A 19,252-nucleotide genomic window follows, 5' to 3' on the forward strand; every position below is an offset into this window, starting at 1 on the left:
ATGTGCTCCGTATGCAAAGACTTATAACCATTCACTAACCTTTTACACCCCCTTATTCATTTTTTGGCTATTTCGCGTATCGGCTTGTCCAACGAGCTCCAAAATTCCCTCATTCTCTCGCTTTTGCTCGAGCTTGAGCTCGCTCGTGCCTATGATTTGACAAATGAGTTGAGTTCGAGATGTTGTACTTCTAAGAAGATTATCACTCTTCATGTCTCTAGTTTTGAGCAAGTGGTTGATATTTTTACAATGGCTTTAGGTTAATTGATCATTTAAAAAGCTCAAGCTAACCGATATATATGATCAGGCTTGAGGTGGAGTTTTCAACATAGAGAAACATGATAATAGGAAAATACTCTATATTTATGAACTGTTGTATATTTACTTGGGCTATTTCGTTTATTATAACTTAGAAAGATTTTTGACAAATAAGACAATTTTTTCCTCAACAGATGCATTCATCTTAAATTGTGTAATTTGGCAGAACTGGTATGGCTGGTGTTCCTGGTACAGCGAGTGCTATTTTTGGTGCTGTGAAAGATGTAGGAGCTAATGTTATAATGATTTCCCAGGTACATTGATTCCTCCGCTTTTCCTATTTTTCTCTTTCTCTCTTTAGCTCCTAATTAACCTCTATGCAGGCTAGCAGTGAGCATTCAATATGCTTTGCAGTGCCAGAAAAGGAAGTTAAAGCTGTGGCTGATGTCTTACAGTCTAAATTTCGACAGGCTTTGGATGCAGGAAGACTTTCACAGGTAAATGGTGGTAGGTTCTGAAGTTAGGCACCTGTGCAATTGAAAGAAAATGTCATTTTCATAGCCATTTTATTTCTCATATTTTTTCTTGTATTAGAGCAATCAAATGTACAAATCAAGAGTATTGATCTTTAGGTACGACTTTGAATTTAGTTTGGAATAAAAATTATTAAATTAAACAAAATTTTAGTTTCAACTATATCAAGAAATTTTTTGATGGATGAGCCAGAAAATGTCATACGCATGTAGCCTTTCTTTTTTTTTTTTCTTATGGGAACGACGAGATAAAACACAAAGGATGTGACTTGAACCCGTAAACTTGGAGAAGTAATCTTTTCTTCCAGCTGCTGCAAATACTTTTACAATATTCCTTTCTTATGCAAAATCTTTCTCAAATTAAATGAAATGCTATGTTGATACATTGCCCTCTTTTATTTTGAATGTTGCCAACCTACAAATGCATTAAGATTTTCGCACAACAATGATTTTTTTTTTGTATAATTCTTGATGGATATTGAAGTTATAGGAATTCTCAACAAATTTTTTTCCTTTCAAAAATGAATCTACAAAATCACAGAAAAGTTATTTCTCAAGAATAAAGTATTTTTTTAGATATTATAAATTTATTTTAGAGGAAAGTTTGACCACCATATATTATAGTAGTTAGGGATGTTTGCCTTGTAAGTATAGAAGTGATAAAAATAAACGAGATTTGCGTACACATAAATTTTTTTTTATATATTTATATATCTAACACCTAGATCTTTATATTTGCCTACATATCATTATGGCGTCTAAATCACATCAAAGTGTATGCAAAAAATGTGTGAATTACTTTAAATAAGTTAAAATTTGTGGTTTTTAATGTGATTTATTTAGTTTTGAATGTTATTTATATGTAAATACAAAGATTTGAGTTTTAGATATATAAATAGACAAGAAGTTTGTGGTATATGTATAAATCCCCCTATAAATAAATAATTTCCTTAGGAAGAATAAGTGGATTTGAATGGTGACTGTTGAGCAGTTATTAATCTTTTAAAATTGGTTGTTAAAAGTGGAAATGGAAATGGACAAAACTTGATGTGTATTATAATGACTAGTTGAATTAAGAAGCTTTCATAGATTTTGAATGGGGAAAAAAGCTCAAAATAGTCCTTCAACTATTTATATGTGGCCAATTTAGTTGTAGAGTTCTCCAATTTAGTCTCTCGATTATACAAAATTGATCCAAAATAGTCCCTCAAAGACAAAACTGAGATCAATTTTATATAATTTATGGATGTAATTGGGACTAATTTTGTATTGCAATTTTTATTAATTTCTATTTAAGGGATCATCTAAGATTAATTTTGTATAGTCGAGGCCTAAATTAAAAAAAAAAAGATATTGTAGGACTAAATTGGCCTCATACGAATAGGCATGATACTATTTTTAGCTTCTTCTCAATTTTCATGAGAGTCCAGAAATACAATATGCATATGTAGGAATTTTTTATTGTACACAGTTTATATGGTGGTTAGAAAGGAAATGTTCTAGTAATTTGCTTTTAGAATTTAGGGGCATTTTGTTATTGGGATCCCGTTTCATTGAAATTTTCTATTAATACGATCATCTTTAGTGTATAACATTTGAAGCACTTGTCTTTGTGATTTGCGAACTTTATTTTGATGATAAATCACTTTGATTGAGATTTTATATTAACATGGTTATCATCTAGGAAAGAGATTAAAAATTTGCATGTGTAGTGTTGGTGAATTTTTGTATCCTCGAACGGATTGCATACTTTATCATCGAGTACGGTATAAGAACATGATATATTACCCCGAAGGATAAAAATATCATTTCCTTATGGACTCAATAACAAAATTTACAATTATTAACAGAGATTCCCCCACTCGATGTTTGATCGAGCGGGGTTTATTTATTTCTGGGGTACAGACATCCCATAGGGGCAAGCCCCTATGGTTAATTACATCCCAAGTTTTGGCTTGGGAAGACTTTTGATTAAACTAGTGGTTTTGCTTTCTTTAGAAGTCATTTAAATGTTGGCTAAAGTTGATTTCTTTTGTTGTTTTAAAAAATTGGGGTTTAATTCGGATTAATTTTGCCTCGACGATGATCAATTGAGTTGATCGAACGCGATCGAGCTTTGTCGGGCTCGATCGGGGTCGAATCGATGCGAAAATATTCGTCAACATGTAGTTGAAAACATGATTTTTTAGAAATAAACCCCTGCGGTCATTGTCCACAATGACTATGCGCCATTATAGGAGTATTTGGATTGTTGAAATTTGTTTCTTTTAACCTTACCGACTATGTCCACTTGCTAAGAAATTATCAGGCTCATGGTTTGCACATGGTTTGAGTTTGTTTGTCAATTCTTCTCATTGCAAATCTTGTCGGCTCTACTTCTGTGTATATATGATCGGGTCCGGGAAATGAAAATATGATTGTATTTTGTAGAAAAGACTTTGAGAGTTTGCATTTTTTAAAAGTAGAATTTTCTTTGTAGAAGACTTTGAAGGACTTAAGCAAACATGAAACAAAATATCTTGTCATTTTGAGTTTTTTGTAACCCATCTGAAGTTTTGACAACTACAGACTTTGGGGCTGGAGAATTGACTTAAAATACGAGATTTACAACCTTGTTCTATAGTTAGGGCTGCTGACTTGGGAGCATCGTGCAACATATTGATGAATTTGATTTTTGAAAGAATAGTTTGTAAATTTATAAATTGATTGCACATTTTTTTGAGTAATTACATGCTTCTCGAGGTATGTCTTACGTTAGTTTCGTAGTATCCTCTAACTTTAAGTTCAAGCATTTAACAGGTTTTTCGAAGCATATGCAAATATTTATGATGCATTGTATTAGAGTTGGAAATTGCCTCATGACAGTTATTATGGACTTTAAATTATTTGGTTTCAATTATTTGCATGAATTTTTAGTCATAAAATGCACACAAAATTTCATTTTGAATTTTAAAAGATCACATTCTATTTGTTTGCATGTCCGTGTTACGGATCTTGTTGCAAACTTCATGAGTTGTAATCTATTGCAACTTTCAATGTATCATAATTTCATTTGCATGTGATTTGTAATTTTATGTGGTGGGCTCCACAGGGAATTGTTTATCCTTCTATAACTAGGAGTTTCTTAGTTCAATATCACATTTTCTTGGGTTTTGTCAGATGCTAGGAGCATTTAAGAAAGTTCTGACTGTTCTAAATGTAGTAGGAAGGTTTTATTTATGCTTGTAGGGGAGCTTTTAAAGTTCAGTGTGAATTCTTGTTTTGGTCCCCTATTTGTAATTTTATTCTCATTTTATAAGTTTGCAATTTTATATTTTAAGCGTTCTCATATATATTTGCATTTATGTTTGTGCTTTCTCAAGTTCTTTCAATCCAAATTTTGCCAGCCTCCATACGTTTCTCCAACATAGGGAACATCTACAAAGATTGTTAGGTTCTTCCACGTCTAAAAGACTATACATGTCGGTTTTTTAAGAGTTTGGCTGGGGATTTTTAAAACCATCATGCTTAAAAAAATGTCTAGGCCTATATCAAATGCTTGATAAAGCATATAACAAGATTTTGTTGCCTTGTTAAAATAATGCGCATGAGTTATTATTTTGAGATTTCACATCATGTTAGAACAACGTGCACTAATACTTATCTTTGTGGGCAACGTTGCTTCTTTATTTTACTATATGCAGCGAGACGGTTGTTGGCAACGAGTCGCAAGATTGTACAATATTCTTTTTCTTTTTTTCTTTTTAATTTTTCTTCTCTTTTTTGTTTTTATTTTTTCTTCTCTTTTTTATTTTATTTTTTCATTTTTATTTTTCTTTGCTCTCTCTCTCTCTCTCTCTTTTTAGAGAGAGGTATAGAGTTTAACTTAAAGTCGAAGAATGTAACTTGGACTAAAACGAATTGAGCTAAAATTTTTCACGCTTTGAGAAGCATGCAATTGCTCTAAACTTTTGCAAGATACTCAAGCTCATCAATTTGCAAGATACTCAAGCTCATCAATATGTTGTATGATGCTCTTGAGCGAGTTGATTTGCCTATAAGACAAGGTAGCATGTATCACCCTTTTGAAGTCTAATCCTCTCTATCCCTAAGATCGAATTTGACAAAATATCTATCTCTTCATATATCACTACAACATTAATTAAACATGGACTTTCTAATATTTTTTTTCTCTCAATCAAGTTGGTTTACAATCAGGCAATAAACTACGAAATTCACAAGAAATGTTTTCTTTTCGTCGGTGCATGGCCATCAAATCTTATTTCAATAGAAAATCATTTAAAAAAATACAAACCTTCGATGCTATACTTAAAAGTGAAATCACGGATGTCAACCTACCAATCCAATCATCTACAAATAGTGGTAGAGTTCGACAAGATCTGTAATATAATAAATGTCCAAGTGAATTCTAAATATTTGCAAAATTATGAATTTAGAGCTAAAGTGCACATAAAACAAAAGTGCAGCTCAGCTAAAGCGCACCTAAAGCACTTAAAGTGCAACTAAAGCGCAGCTAAAGTGCACCTAAAGCACAGCTAAAGTGCAACTGAAGTGCAGCTAAGTGCACCTAAAGCGCAACTAAAGGACAACTAAAGCACAACTAAAGGACAATTAAAGAGCAGCTAAAGCGTAACTAAAGGGCAGCTGCAAGCAAGATGGCAGAGTTGACAATGTTTAGAGCAATCAAGTTGAAGTAAATACACCTATAATGAGCATGTTTATCTCACATCATAACGTGCGAGGTCTCTTTTAATATTCAAATTTTCAAGTTGCAAACATAAATGATATAGACAACCATACTCTTCATGGGTGTTGCTATTACACTTCATAACTTGAGGGTATTCACTTTTAAAACCAAGCTCGTTGTTGACTATAAAAATACTGATTAAAAAAATTGAAGCAACTGACATACCTCCAAGCGGGCCCCACTTCGCGTGATCTCCCAAATGATGCTTTGCTTCGTACAGTAACTTCCATCCGATGATTTTGAGTAATAAAAAGGAGAATAGGCAAAGCTTACAGGGAGACATTCAAAATCCCGCTCCTTTGACTCCATCGTGGCGATTCGATTTCGTTGTTTTGCAGGAAGGTGTATAGGGTTCACCTTTCATCTCCTATGTTCGTCGTTGCAGTTCGTTTTTGCTGTTCGACTACGTTGCTTCCTCGGCTCCTTCGTGCTGTCTGACTTCGCTCTTCGCAGGAGGTGCAGAGATTGCGCGAATCGTTTCCTCCGCCCCTTTGTGGTTGTTTGACTTTGCTTCCTCCGATTCCAGCCGGCCGAACTCCCACGCCCGACGCCGACATCCACCTCAGACCCGTGCGTGATTTCCGCCTCCAAGCCATCCCCGATTGGGCTCCCTCTCTTCTTCCCTTTATTACATTACATATATGATTTATATATTATAATATAATATAATGTAATATATTATGTTATAATATATTATATAGTATTAAGAAAATAATATAATGTTGCAAATAAGAAAAAAGAAGAAGAAAGAAAGATTTTTTTTAAACAAGTGTCGAAGATCTCGTGCCGTCGACTTTATGTCCGACTCAGATAGTTTTAAATTTTGAAGACTCGCGACACCGATCTTAGATCTGGGCGGATGATTTTACAATTCGTAGATCTCACGCAGTCGATCTTAGATCCTGTAAGGATTGTTTAAAATCGAAGACCCTATGCTGTCGACCTTAGGTCCGGGTAGGAAGAATTTATGGCAGTGTCATCCCGATTTATCCCTCAGTGGGAGGAGATGTCGAGAGGCTGCCGAAATTTCTTGGAAATTGCTTAAGTTCATTTTTTTGAGCAATTGGAGAGCAATTTAATTTTTGATTTTAACTAATCAATTCATTAATTGGAATAATTAATTGATTAAGGTTAATTATGTAAATCTATGTGCTATTTAAAATTTGAGAGTATCCAAAATACGTGAGCTTTTGTAAATCCAAGAGTTTTAGAAATCTAAAATAATTTAAATACAAAAGCAATTTAAAATTTTAGTTAAAAGTTGAGAGCATTTTTTTAATTAATCAAATGAGCAATTATAAAAATAAAAATGCATTAAAAGGGAGGAGGGGGAGAGATGCACTAATCAACATGTACTGCTCTCCAAAATCTTATACAAACTACTGTCCAAACTACAAATCTCACAACAACTTTTAAATTCTCAACTCAACATAAAACCCTCTCCAAATAACAACTCTCAAACAAATTGTACAAGTTCTCCAAATGACAACTATCCAACTCCATGAACACACTCTCCAGTGTTCCTGAACAAAACTCCAACTCCCCTATACAGGCTTCTATACAAACTTATTAGCTTTATCCTCTGCAACTGCAAGCCCTGGTTGCTCTCAACTATTGGCTTTGAACACCTGCAAACAAGCAAATGAAGAGTTAGTACATCATAAATAAATTAAATCAAATACTGGGAAATTAGTAAATCTAAGCTCTGCAGGTATAACATAATACTCGAAGACAAGAAAAAGCTAAGTACGAAAAGCTAGTAGAGCAACGGTGTTGAAAAAAATGAGTAGGCTACGAGGACAAAACAACTAAAACACTAACCCAATGTCAAAGCTCCGAAGTGTCAAAATCACAAACTCAAACCAACTTACAACCCTTTCAAATTCTTTAAATAACAAATCCTAGACAATTAACACCCTCTCAACAAACAAACAATCAAATTTAAAACTCTTGGGCAGCCTTGTTTATAAGAACTTAGTTGTAAGACCCACTGCCTGGCAACTTTCGTAGGAAAGCAATAAGCTCGATCTTAGAGGAAAGTTTTAGGTAAAATTGACCTAACTTCTAACCCCCAATTAAAACCCTCGGCCACTTCTAATAGAAGTCGTAAGTCTAACATCTGAAGGAGACGTTTAGGTGATATATCCATAGACCCAAATCTTTCGACATCCTAGTCTATAAGGCTAGGTTGTAAGACCCATCCCTCGGGCCACTTAGCTTACAAGGTTAGGTCGTAAGACCCATTATTAGACAACTTCTAAGAAAACAATAAGACCTACCCAACTGAAATCTTCAAACTACCCTTAGTAGAGGCCATAATTCCCTACCCAAATCTAATCATACGAGCAACTCTTATTGAAAAATCAAGGCAAAAGTCTCAAGATGGAATTTCATCTTTAAATAATATTTTTGAAATATATTAATTATGATTTCTATGTTGAAAGCATGTAGAATTTCTATCGTAGGATTTCCTACCCAAGTAACCAAACCCCTTTGGGCATCTTAACCTATAGGACTAAGTTGTAAAACCCGCCACCTAGGCTACTTCTAAGCGAAGCAAGTAAGACCCGCGTGTTAGGGAACTTCTAAACGAACGACCCTATAATCAAAACTCAAATCCCTTCATGCCACTTAGCTTACATGGCTAGGTCGTAATACCCATTGTTAGACAACTTCTGTAATATCAAAAATCTGCTCCAGGATCGTCCAGGACGACGATCCAAAACGGTCTGATCGTCCTGGGACGATTTGGCGATCGGCCGGGCCGGAAGAACCACCGAATGGGAAAACGAAACAACATCTTGGAATTCCAAAAGCCGCTTTGGAATTCCAAGAGACTAACATAATTTGAAACATATAATAATAAAAACTATAACATTTAATAAATGATAAATATGAATTAAAATGTTAGCTAATAATGAGCTAACCCTTAGTTCAATAAATGAACTAAAGACCAGGTCATAAATGAGCTAAAATTTCAGCTCAATTTGATTGAGCTTGTAAACTCGAGGGAGGCCAAAATTGATTTATTTTGGACATGAGTTGACCCCCCATTTGTCTACATCAAATATCATGATAAATTATATCAGACTCAAATCTCAAGAAAATGTAGAAATCTAAAAAATACAAAATATAAGATGTTCAAGCGAAATCTACTATTTTATACTAAGAGCATCCAATTCATTTACTCTTCACAATAATTTGTCGAGTGACAAATTTGTAAGATAATCTTAACTGACAAAGAGATGTTGGCATATCAAGTATATCTTTATGATTCTCCTAAAGATATCACACTAATGATGATGTTGTGACATGTGTCTTCTGACTGTGTGATTTTGTTGCAAAATAGCATCATAAAAGAGGAGTTATGTTTAGGGCCCTTTGACCAGTTGGTTCATTGCAATTGACACCATTAAATATACGATTACAACTAAAGCCCATAAGTTTCCCATTGACATAGCCCTCATGGGTGATGAATCGTGGAAAGCACTCGATAGAGCACTAAGCTCTTTGTTAGTTATGATTAATTATAAATTATATTCTTGGGCAAACATCCATCTCAAACCTATAAAGTTTCACTATACATGACAACTCATGATGTTGACAAGATCCTTTTGCTAAGTTGGGTCATCTGCTGAATAAGTAGATTAGGGTCCACAACAACTTGGGATGATGGAACCATGAGATCTTGATAGAGCTTGTTATCCGCTCCAATCATGCGCCCCAAGTCAAAGGTGACGTATTTTCCTATGTTCTAAATTCAAGTCACTGCTACTATAAGGTAAGCATTTAGTGTCTATTGATTAGCCTGAATTAAAAGTTCTCTTTTGTTATTGAGAGGAGTAATTACTCATAATGGCTTGTACCTATCAAAAAATTGTAAATAGGTCTAGAAGTAATTGCAAAATTAGGGTGAAATATTTGAGTAGTATATTATTTGTAGTATAGTCTATCTTTTAGAACTTTGACCCCAAAATCACTCTTAGAAGAGCCGGGCACGAATTTTCAAAGCCCATAATGATTTAGTTGGAAATGTTGGCTGTAACAAGGCAACAGGTCTTGTTGAGAATCATTTTTATTGCTTGCATCATCAGCCAATATTGGATTTACCAACATGGCACGACTGTCAAAAAATCTGTCGTATGATGCATACCATCGCCCATCCCAAATGCCTCATCGCAAGGCATTAGTATGGATTTCAATCTTGGTTTGCCAAGGATCATCCATAAATATGACTGTTTTTGTTTTAGCTGATAAATTCTATAAGATGAGCCATGTTTTTCCCTACACAAAGACCGCCAATACTTTAAAAATAGTTCATCTATTGTTTTTGCGACATTTTGTCTCTATGTGTTTATATCTTCCATTGTTTTATGACCCATGACATTCAATTAGTTGGTCTTTTCTGGTACACTTTATGGTAAAATTTTGGCACTATCTTAATGTTTCATATGCTTTTACATCCTCAAATTACTAAATGGAAGTGGTCAATCATAGCTTAGGAAATTTTTCATGTTTTCTTGTGGGTGCAAATTTAGGCAAATAGTACTTAGTACTATCTATTGCAGAATTTGCCTATAATAAAGCTCCACATTAAACTAGTGATAATTTTCCCTTTGAAATTGCTTGTGGTAAAAGGCTTCGCTGCTTCATTGATCTCGTTTCTTTACCTATGATATTTCTTTGTTTGTCATTGAGTTTGATAAACATATGTATAAATTTCATACTTATATCAAAAGTATAAGTTGGCTACTAATGCTTATTGGCATTTTCACGAATTTAATGAGGATATTTCATTTTGGTTTGTATTCTTATTAAGTTTTTTGGCTGATTCTATTAAGAAATTCTCCAATGGACCTCTTACAATCTTGAAGATATTGGTTACCAATACTTGTTTTATTGATTTCTTAGTATAATACTCTATTATCCATGCTTTCAATCTCTGTTTAAAATTGCGCAATAAGAGGCGCGCCTTGAAGCGCTCCTCTACGCAATTTGACCCAAAAACGCCTCGAGGCTTACGCAATTCCTCTCCTGGCAGAGGCGTACGCCTGACCTGGTCTGAGGCGCGCCTCAGAGGCGCAATTGCGCAATTCTGGGTGAGGCGTACGCCTCTTAGAACCGGCCCCACCCACTTAAAATGAAGCCTTTTCTCCCCTTAATCCCGCACGGCTTCTGGTTTATCCCGAAATTTTCCTTCCCGCAGCTTGTGTTCGCGAAACAGAGGGATTCCCGCACGGTCGGCTTCCCTTCCCGCCGTCTCTCTCGCCGGCGCCGCCTCTCTCCGGCGAACTTGAAGTGTCCGGCCGCCTTCTAGGAGTACTCCACAATCAATTTTAGGTAATTTTTTTAGTATATGGTTAGATTTTTCAAGGGAAAGAAAATCTAGGGTTTTTTATTTTTTGATTTTTTTTGTGTTTTTGGATTTTTGCTTAGGAAACATGGTTAGAGGCAAAGAAAAGGCGAATACGTCATTGCGGCGTGATTTGTACTTTGGGGCATGATTTATTTGCATCTATTTTCTTACTTTCCACTATTTTCATATATCATTTAGATGTTTTTATTGTATGATAGAATATTGCTATTATTTACCTGCTAAAATTCTTAAATTCTTATTTACGCAATTCTGCGTCTGTGAGGCTTACGCCTCACACCGCCTCGAGGCTTACGCCTCGCCTCACGGACGAAAACCGCCTCGAGGCTTAATTACGCAATTTTAAACCTTGCTTTCAATATCAAAGATTTAATATCATTTCGAGGCAATTTCGAGCCCGTTATGTTACACACTAATGTTGCTGCATGTGGAATTTCTCCTATGTTGATTACTGTTGTTATTGTTTTTCCGCTCTTATAAGTGTTGTGGAAATGGTCATCACTGATTAGACCTTTATTGACCCTACTAAACAACACCGCTTCCTGGTTCACTAGCAGGGTCTTCCATTTGATGTCAATTATTGGCTTTCTGTTAAAAGAGTTGTAGCGTGTCGTTCCTAGTCTATTGGAGGCGTACTTTTTTCAACACCATATAAAAGAGATGATGGGGACATCAGATTTCGACACGTGTACCATCGCCGACGGCGCAGATCGACGGCTACGATCCAGAGCCTCTACTTTTGAGTTTATAGCTTATGTCATTTTCTTTTTTTTTATTATTATTATTAGTTTTTCTGAGTTTGCCCCTGAGGGCATTGTTGTCTTTTATTTTTCTTTCATTTGGAGCCTCCATATATGAGGCAATATGCATTGTAATTGGTTTTTAGTTTTGATGAAATGAAAATATTTTGTGTTCTCTTTGTGAGTTCCCCCCCATTTTAGCTATTTGCAACACTTGATATTTTAGATGATGTTTTGAAAAGCTTTCCAATCTTGTACGGTAATTTCTTGTTGTTACTTAAACATTCATATTTTAATTCTTGAACCCTAATTGAATACGCATAAAAGTTTTAGTAGCAAGCTTGGTTCAAGATCTTATTTAATTTCAAGTGCAATTCTCATATCATCACATGATAGTTTCGCATCAGGAGAGTTCTCTCACCTTTGGGAGATGATAAAACACGCCAGAAACATACAATGTCATGCCATCAATTTTTTTCATTCATCAAAATCACCTATGGATCGCAGTTTGATTAGATTTATTCCGTAATATAGATGATGCTTTATTAAGTGTATTCATTTAAAATTCAGTTATCAATTAAATTATTCAAAATTATTTTTCTTGATTAATTTCCTTTATTTTTCTTTTAGTAGCGTAGAGAGTTATTTTTAAATGAGAAATCGAACACTTGTAGGCATCATATAAATATTAATGAAATTGTTCTCTCCTGTTAATTTCTCTTTTCTTTCTGTGTGAATCCCATTCTTCCCTTTCTGCTCTTTGTGGTTCACATCTTTGACTTGAGAGTTTCAACTTATGGCAATATTATATTAATGATCAACAATAAATATTTATCTATTTGTATCGCTTTTGAAAATGCTTATAAAAGATATTTCTAATTGAATAATTTTGTTGTATGATTGTTTTGCATAGTTGAGATCTTTTATAAACTAGTAGAAGAGTTAAACCAATGGGGAAAGGTTTTATAAGGGGTTTAATATAAGTAAAATATATAATTACTAGATATGCATATTTAATGGATGTGAAATTGATAATTTAAGTTCATATTGTTAGAATTCATGATACTTTCATTTGATATGTTTTATATCTTGGATCTGTTTTGTAAAAGTTTGGGACATGAATGTGGGCATTACTTCTCGTGCTTAGTTAGATAGCTTGCAGTTATGGAATGATAGAATATCATGGATTCCTAAAGATATTTTATAAAATTGTAATTATACTTGCTATGTATTATGAATGTAAATGTTTGAGAACAAAAAAGAAAATTGATAGCGAAGATGGTGGAAATGAAAATGTTACTATAAATACTAGGAAAACTAGAAATCATAGAGTGATCAAGGATTAAATTAAGTGCATAATAAGGATAGTGCCTATTAAATGCATGTTAATGGAAAATAGACTTTCCTAGATAGTTGGGCTAACGCTGGTGATGATGATGATGATGATGCGTGAAGATGTAGTAATGATGATGAAGATGATGTGTGAAAATACAGTAATGATTAAATTAAGTGCATAATAATCATAGCATCTATTAAATTGATGATAATGGAAAATAGACTTTCCTATATAGTTGGGCTAAAGCTGATGATTAGATGATGGTTTGTGAGTGGTGTTGTTGATGATGATGGTGTGTGAAAATACAGTAATGAAAAAAAGACTTCCAAGAATAGTTGGGTTAAGAATGATGATGTTGATTGATTTTTGTGTGTCAACATCCATTATCTTTAACAAAAACATACATCCTATTCAACTTTGCTATAACTTGTGGCCTACACAATTTCTGTGTTTTTAAGATCATTTCAGTATCTATCAGCTGCATAAATATTATAAATGAATGGTTTTAAATTCACTTGAGGATAGAATACCTAAGTTGTTTTGATCTTTAGAGCTATTTAATGGTTTTGATTGGGGAAATGCTGATGTAATGATGTGTTTTTTAAATAGGTTTCTGTAATTCGTTTGATGATGATCATTCTTGATACATGTTTGATGTGTTGTTAAATTATAAATTTATCAACAAGTAATTTTCCAGTAATGGATGAAAGCTAATGATCTGATTGTGCTTCAAGGCTATATAGGTAATGCAAGCAAAAATTAGGAAAAAAAGCCCCTAATTTTTGCAAGCAAAAGAGAACACTTCCTAGGATATAGAAAATACACGAAATGCTCAAAAATACGACAAATTACAACTTATACGACAAACAACAAACTTTATAAAGCTTTAAACAAAACATGACATTACAAACTTATAAAATAAATTTCTAAACTTGTATTTCCTTGAGAAGAAAGATACAGGTGACGTCGAACTTGCGGAGAGAAGAAAGATGTTAGAAGCCGAGACGAAGTAGGAGGACAAGCTCGCAAGCTTTTTCATGAGAACCCGTAGGTTTTGACTTCCAAAAATCTTATTATATCATCCATTTTTAATTACAAAAACATCTCCAATTTATAGAAAAAAGGGGCAGCCAAACAGCCACCATACCACTAATTAAACCCATTAAATCATGGGAAATAGAAGGCCAAAAGTTCAGTCCAGAATAGCATCCAAACACCCACAAAGGGGGCCTGCATTCATTCCAAAACAACTCCCAAATAGTCACACAGAAATCAGGAAAGCCACAGGACAAGCAACCAAGGGGGGGACCGAAGGAGCAAAGCAGCCACGGGACAAGCAGCCATGAGGGGGAACCAAAGGGGCAACATAGGAAACGGAACCAACAACCAGGGGGACCTGGACGAGCTGCCCAAGAAACCGGGACAAGCAGCCACAAGGGGAACCAAAGGGGCAGCTCAGGAGACCGGAACCAGCACCCAGCAAGGGAGAACCAGCCACGAGAAACAACATCAGGAAGAAACCGAGGGGACATAGAGAAGGGGAAAAGGCAAAGATCCAACTCCACTTAATGATCTAACAAGAGGAATATTTTTTCATATTAATGAGCTAAATATTAGCTCAAGCATTTATGAGCTAGAACCAAGTAGAAGAAGCTCATTAATGAGCTGACTTTAGTAGAAACTTACAAAAAATTTCAACTTTACTTATTTTGACCCCCCCCTGCCTACATCAATTCTCCTCCGGTTGAAGATGAATAATTGGGAGTAAAATGACCATTTTCCTATTAAGTGCTAGTGCCTCATCCGCTTGCCATTTGTATTGACCGTATTTGGTCTTCGAGCATTTTAGAATGTTTTTATCTAACAATGCGTGGCAGTTAGGCTAATTGCTTAGATTGACCCACACAGCTTGTCTTGAGTAATGCTCATTGAATGACATAATAGTGATGCTAGAGATGGCTAGGGAATGATGTGTAACTCTTGAAAATTATTTTTGTTTGACTTTCAATTATACGACTGCCATACATAGAAATTGGCTGGCAAATGAGTCGGGTTATTTGTTTTGCTTTTCTTCAGACAAACAACTTCACTCAAAGCTTGAAAACAAGATTTTAGTTCAACAGGAATGCATGATTTATGAGTTTGTCCAATTCCACCATACATTTGCTCTGAATCAATGGTACCTTCCTATGACTGTAGTTGAAGCATTTTGAAAGCTAATTTACACATTTTGTTTCCTTGTTTGCTTTTTACATGTTGCAGTTACATCCACTTGATAATTGATGTTTAGCTTTCTATGGACCAACCATTTTTATTCAAGAACTAGTAGTTAGATGATTTTCTAAAACGAATTTAACTTAACTGAGAACAATGTCAAAATGATGCATTGACTATTTCTTTGGGGTTATTTTAGCTCATGATTATATATATATTTCTTTGACTCCTCGAAAATGGTCTATAATTATCTCTTTTTTGGAATATTTTGGATTAAATTTGAGGAGAAAAGAGATTAAATTAGATATATCAGATAATTTGTGAGTAAAATGGCCCCACATAAATAGTTTGAGGATCATTTTAACCTTTTTCTCCAACTTAAATGTTACAGGTTGAGGTTATCCATAACTGTAGCATTTTGGCTGCTGTTGGCCAGAAAATGGCAAGCACTCCTGGAGTCAGTGCTACTCTTTTTGATGCTATAGCTAAGGTATTGGCTATCATATAAAATATATATATCATCTTCACGATTTTAAAGTTTGTTACGTTTAGCCATTTATTAGCTATATTTAAGCGGTATTATCTGCTAATATTGTGTTTTATGTCATTTAGGCTAACATAAATGTAAGGGCCATCGCTCAAGGTTGCAGTGAATATAATATTACAATTGTACTGAAGCAAGATGATTGTGTCAGGGCTCTAAGGGCTGCACATTCAAGGTTTTACCTTTCTAAAACTACATTAGCTGTGGGCGTTATTGGACCAGGTTTGATTGGCAGCACACTGCTTGACCAGCTCAGAGATCAGGTGCTTGCAAAGTTTTATTCCATAATCTTACCTTGCATAATTTTTAAACGTGTACATTCTATGACTAGTGGCTGCTGCATGATTTTGTGCTGGGGTGAATTTATCAATCTAGTTCTACAAACTTTTTCAATATTTTAAACAAAATGATGAAAATCTTTAAATATTCCAATGCTATTTTAACATGCATTAATGGTTAGTTAGATTGGTCCAAGAGGGACCGGCCCGTTTCTACACCAGGCGGAAGGTTGGTCCGTCACATGCATCTTCTGCCCCCCTTGGAGTGAGGCCCAGCAGCTAAGGCAAATGGAGAAGGGGGCGGTGGGAGGGAAAATTCAAATTGGGAGGGTTGTTTGGGTATTTTGCTAAGTATTCTATGCTTTAAGTAGTATTGTTAAGCCTATGGTTAGGTTATCTTGTTTGTCTATAATTAGATTTTTCTAAGGATTTATTGGGATCTAGCTAGCGGCTAGGGATTGGGAGATCCGGATCTTTCTCTCGAATTGAAGATCCATTGTATCTTTGTCATTTTCTTTCATATTTCTTGCAATAAAAAGTTTCGTGGTGTTTCTTCTTTTTCATTGCGGTTCGTTGATTTGGTTGAAAGTGCACCTACCTCTTATCATTAACATTGTCCTTTTTGAAAACTAGATCTTCAGTTGTATTATTGGTTTTAAAGTGAGGCTTATTTAGCTTTTTTTTACTATATCCTTGCTTAGCTGAAGAAAAAAATTTAGTCAGATCGTCTTTCCATCCTTGGTTAAGTTTAAGCTTGGTCATTGTTTAAATTTCAAATGCAAGTTTTTTTCTTTCATCAGTCTTTTAATGACCTAACGATTGTTCATCAATCTTTTAATGACCTGAACACCCAATCTATGCCACCATCGGCCTTAAGATTTATGGCATGCTTTTAAAACTCAATATGTTTAAGTTTCCATCCGATCTCTCTCCGTTGATGCTAATTTGATAAGCATCTATTTTTGAATTTAACAAGCTTTCCATTCCTGACCTCTGATTTTTATTGTCATCAGTTGAGAATATTGTCCATTTTTGATATCTGCAAAACCTTTTTCTAGACTTGGGGAAAACTTTTTGTATTTATTTTACGCAAGTTCTGTTGATGTTACTAATATATTTCTAAAATACCTTCATTTTTAACCTCATCGGTTAACTTCAACTTCAATTTTCATTACTTTTAACTATGGGACTATCTTGGCTCCTATTTAAGAAGTCCAATAACAAAACTTGCCCCTTTTATATAGTCTAGGTCCAAAATTTTTAATCAGACATTTTATATAATTTAGGATCACATTGCCCCTCACAAATAAGTGAGGGACTATTTTTATCATTTTCTCATTTTACTATTATCCTAATATGGTAATAGGTAGTTTTCAAATGGTATCATTAAAAAACTAAAACCAAAAGTGTCCAAAGGTGGGATACTAAAAGGCAAAGCACCCGTGCCTTCTACTATTGCACTTATAAGAAAAATGAATAAAATTTTAATGAAAATAGTTGCATAATTAAGATTTTGACATTTACATTATAGGTAGCTCTAAATGCTAATGTTGTCTAATAAAACTCTAAAGATTAGTCAATATTATATTATAGTGTAATACAAATAACATGAATTTCAGAAAACACCATCTATAATATAGAAAACGGACGAAAACTTATAGAAATACTTGTAAAACATATTCTGCGTGCTTTTTCCCTTTTTGAGCATGTTTTTTTAGATGTTGCTTCGGTTATGATTTTGAAAATTTTTAACCTCCTGCTTGAACCTGATGAAATACTTTTGACAGGCAGCAGTTCTCAAGGAAAGTTTTAACATAGATTTACGTGTTATGGGGATCTCTGGGTCCAAGAACATGATGTTGAGCTACTCGTAAGATAGTTTTCTCTACTTTGTTATCTGAGCAGCATAAATTTGTAATGTTTGCTTGATATTATTGTTTGCCATATGCAGGATGACCACCCACTTTCTCTTCACAACTTATTCTCATCTTATAGCCATGGCAGTTATAGAATATTATACTACCGCGCATACCTTAGTTATGGGCTGCTTAGTTTTCCTCTTTATAATATTAGGAAATTATTATTTTGAAGGCATGACTTTACCTGCTTCCTTGCCAGAAAAGATTGACGCTAATTATAATATTTCCTTACAAGTGATTGTTGAAGTTTCCTTGTAATATCAGCAAGTTTTCCCTGAAGTTCAATTATTTTTTGAATATTGAATCTGTTACAACTCGAAGGGTAAAAACAGCGAGAAAATAACGAATAGATTCTTAAGAGATGAAAACTGAATCTGAAATTATATTGTCAAAATAAACACTGGAAATAGATACTAGAACACCACAAGATACAATTGGAGAGGTGGATCGGCTCTCCCAAACCTAGGTGCAGCTAGGAACCCAGAATACAACAACTCCTCTCTAAAAAATACCACGATTAGTACATACTAAACTTAAAAGAAAATAGCCCTATTTATACAACACTCAGCACTTCTCCTATGGTAGGTAAGTAAAGATGTGGAGGGTCCCAAATGTGGCTTTTCATGCTCCAAGGGTGGCTTTTCATATCCCAAGAATGACTTTTCATGTCCCGAGGATGGCTTTTCATATCTCAAAGAGGTGGGCCCAAGGGTGTTAATCCCATAACAGAATCTATTTTTCTAAACATTCAAAGCTCAAATTGAAACAATACAGCATTTTTTCAAGCTAGTATTAATGATCAAAGTTCTCTTAAACAGATTGTGAGTTTGGGTAATGTTTCAGAGTTATGGATATATTTGGCTTCAACTTACTTGAATTTCATATTTTATCTGCTATGTTCTAATACTTGAATTTGTGGGCTCCGAAAATTCGGCCCCGGCCTCCGCCCGCTTTTCTTTTATTCGGCGAGGGAGTTTTGACTGAATAAGTTCTGAGGTAAATTTTGGAAGGCAGATGGGTTTGTAGATAAGACACTACCTAGAGATTTCGCCCTCATTTTGCGAGGACTTTATGATCTGAGTTCTGGTTTCCTATAGGCGCAAGCCCCTATAGTTAATTACCCCTCCCGATCACGAGAGAGAACTTTCGATTAAGGCTAGTCATCAATCAGATACGTAGAGATACGTGTTATCTGGCATATAGTAGCAGCAATACATATGGATTTTGAAATATTTGGAAGTTTGGATGTTTGGGTTGAAATGGTTTGATATTTAAAATTAGAAATTTCACCATCTTGCACTTAAAGCGG

At 34.6% G+C, this 19,252-nt stretch overlaps 1 protein-coding gene across 1 annotated transcript in view; it reads left to right on the top strand.

The window, feature by feature from the left end:
• LOC110111250 (bifunctional aspartokinase/homoserine dehydrogenase 1, chloroplastic) overlaps positions 1-19,252 on the top strand; it is a 76,838-nt gene that overhangs the window by 24,459 nt on the left and 33,127 nt on the right. The window contains exons 9-13 of the mRNA XM_020843027.2: positions 485-572; positions 642-755; positions 15,594-15,692; positions 15,815-16,009; positions 17,812-17,894. Coding sequence (XP_020698686.1) covers positions 485-572; positions 642-755; positions 15,594-15,692; positions 15,815-16,009; positions 17,812-17,894 — 579 coding nt within the window. The remainder of the gene's footprint in view (positions 1-484; positions 573-641; positions 756-15,593; positions 15,693-15,814; positions 16,010-17,811; positions 17,895-19,252) is intronic.

The sequence above is a fragment of the Dendrobium catenatum genome, unplaced genomic scaffold (assembly GCF_001605985.2).
Source record: "Dendrobium catenatum unplaced genomic scaffold, ASM160598v2 fragScaff_scaffold_970, whole genome shotgun sequence".
Classification (NCBI taxonomy): Eukaryota; Viridiplantae; Streptophyta; class Magnoliopsida; order Asparagales; family Orchidaceae; genus Dendrobium; species Dendrobium catenatum.